This window comes from Scomber japonicus, chromosome 5, assembly GCF_027409825.1.
Source record: "Scomber japonicus isolate fScoJap1 chromosome 5, fScoJap1.pri, whole genome shotgun sequence".
In the NCBI taxonomy this organism is placed as follows: Eukaryota; Metazoa; Chordata; class Actinopteri; order Scombriformes; family Scombridae; genus Scomber; species Scomber japonicus.
The window spans coordinates 17,121,885-17,124,143 of NC_070582.1; the positions used below are offsets into that span (position 1 = coordinate 17,121,885).

At 45.0% G+C, this 2,259-nt stretch overlaps 1 protein-coding gene across 1 annotated transcript; it reads right to left on the bottom strand.

Annotated features, from left to right (window-relative positions):
* Positions 1-247: 247 nt before the first annotated feature.
* On the bottom strand, positions 248-1,971 carry c2cd4a (C2 calcium dependent domain containing 4A). The gene is made up of 2 exons (XM_053319381.1): positions 1,837-1,971; positions 248-1,715 (listed from the first exon to the last, which is right to left on the bottom strand). Exon 2 carries the CDS (start codon positions 1,694-1,696, stop codon positions 344-346), a length of 1,353 nt encoding a protein of 450 aa, XP_053175356.1. The 5' UTR covers positions 1,697-1,715; positions 1,837-1,971; the 3' UTR covers positions 248-343.
* Positions 1,972-2,259: the final 288 nt, after the last annotated feature.

Sequence of the window (2,259 nt, forward strand, 5' to 3'; positions counted from 1 at the left end):
CGAGACAGTAGTTGTCTCACGCCAGCTGATGCTGCAGCCACATTAACACACCAAGGAACAAAATGGCTGTAAATCATGTTAATTTTTGTGCCTGTTTTTATGCAATTATGAGGTGAGGATTTTGTTGGCTGTGCATCTGTTTTTTTCTGATATTAATTTCCATTAGAATTAAATTCTAAAAATGAATATTGAGAACCATATAAACATTAAATCTGAAGCTGAAATATAATAAAGACAGACAACATCAGTATTTTCCATAATTTAATTCATTATAAAATCTCATTTTACAAAACAAAAATGAAAATAAATAATTTAATAGATAAATAAATGGATAAGGAAGTACTCAGGTTTCTAATGTCACAATGCTAGAAAGAGGCAAATCACAATCACCTAGGAGATAGTCTCTTTTCAGGGTGGACATTTTGTTCACCACTTTAAAGCGAAGGGACCGCTGGCTGAGGTCTTCCTCGGAGATACTGTCGAAGAAGAAATCCTCATTGAAGATCGGATTACGGCTCTTTCTGATGACTGTGCTGCGTTGCTTCTGGACTTTCCCAGGAACCAGAGATAGGCTGACACTGCAGTTGATAATCTTGGGGTCTACAGAGAGAGGATACAGGCCCTCAGCACTGATCAGGCGAACCCGTAGTCTTTGGTTATCCGGGCAGTACTCTGCTGAGAGTCTCAGGCTGCCATCTTTCCCTATGGGTACCATTCTCTCCTTCATTACCCTCTCTCTGTGCAGAGTCAAGTCCGTTGGGAAGATGGTGGGTGGCGCCAAGCTGTAATTGTTGGGCAGGCCCTCAGCTAACCCCTCTGATGCCCTCCTCATGACATTTGGGCTGTTGTCTGTGGAGCTGCCTTCATCTGTGGACAGGGAATTGTTCCTGGACACCATTGCCTTCCTCATGTTCCTTGACAACAGCAGTTCATGGCTCAGTGCTTTGAAGAGGGAAGACTTGGCAGGGCACCTGGTCAGCAGGGGCGAGCTGAAAGGAGAAGATTCAGTAGAGGAAGTCGTATCGCTGTCCAGAGCGGCCTGCCAGTTCAGGGTGTAGCCTCTCGGGGAAAGCCTGGAGGTCAGGGTATTAAGGCTGAAGGATGAAGGGGAGGATGAGGGGGAGGTAGAAAGGGAGGCTTTGGAGCACATGCTGGATCGACTCCTGGGCAGCAGTAGCGGAGAGCAGCCAGGATCAGAGTGAAAAAGAGACTCCTTCCTCCTGGTGTGGGGGCTCTCCAGTAAGGTGCAAAAGCCGTAGCAGGTCTGGGCTTTGGCCAGGTGTGGAAGGGACAAGGCAGCTTGGCTCTGGGGGTCTGCATTGGTCGTCTCCTCATCGCTGCAGCCATCATAGGGGCTCTCATCCACACTCTCCACCTGGATAATGTGTGGGTTGAGTGGCTCGTGGCGTATCACCTCTGTTTCAGGGCTAGGCCTCTCACAGGGAGACACTTTGATAGCGCGGGCAGCTCGGCTGTGCTCCGTATTCTTAGTGTCTTGCAGGGACGGGATTGTGGGGGGGATACAGAACTCTGGGATGTTGTCAGGGGTGATGACATTCGGACATAGTGAAATTCTTTTAGATTTGTCAGCTTTTTCTCCAAAGATTAAATCACCAATTTTAAAGCTGAATTCTGCTGATGGGATAGGCAGGTTAGAGCTCTCCATTGACACAAGGATCTTCTCCACCACCCACATAGGTAGGAATTTGGAAACTCTGTAAAATCAAAAAGATATACTTGTAAATTGCTGCACTGTCTCTTGAAATCTAACACACATATGCAAAAGTCTATAAAAAGCTTTGTTTCATAATATCTAAAATCAATAACTTTGCTTACCTTATATTATCAAGATATGGATAATCCACAAGATTTTCCTGGACAGGAAAGACTGGAAGCTCCAACTAAAAGATCAGGGTGTTGTGAGAAATCCTGAGATAGTCTTGACAGTAAATGCAGGTTCTCTCTTGTCAAGACAGGAACATCTGTGGCTGTTTGAGAGACGCAGGCAGTGTAAATTAAGAAGGAAACCAATGACTCTAAAACACGCCCCCGTGCTGCTTTAACTGGATCCTCCCTTTCTCCTTGGTCACTTGTTCCCATGGAAATATCCAAACCACATCAGAGCTCAATGCCCCTGTAGTAGCAAGATAAGCTTACTACTTTGAAAAGTGAACAGTTGTTTTAAAACAGCTGGCAGGCTTTTAATTCACATGTTTGTTTTTCCATTAATTTAAATTAAATGGTGTGTCCTTGTTCTGT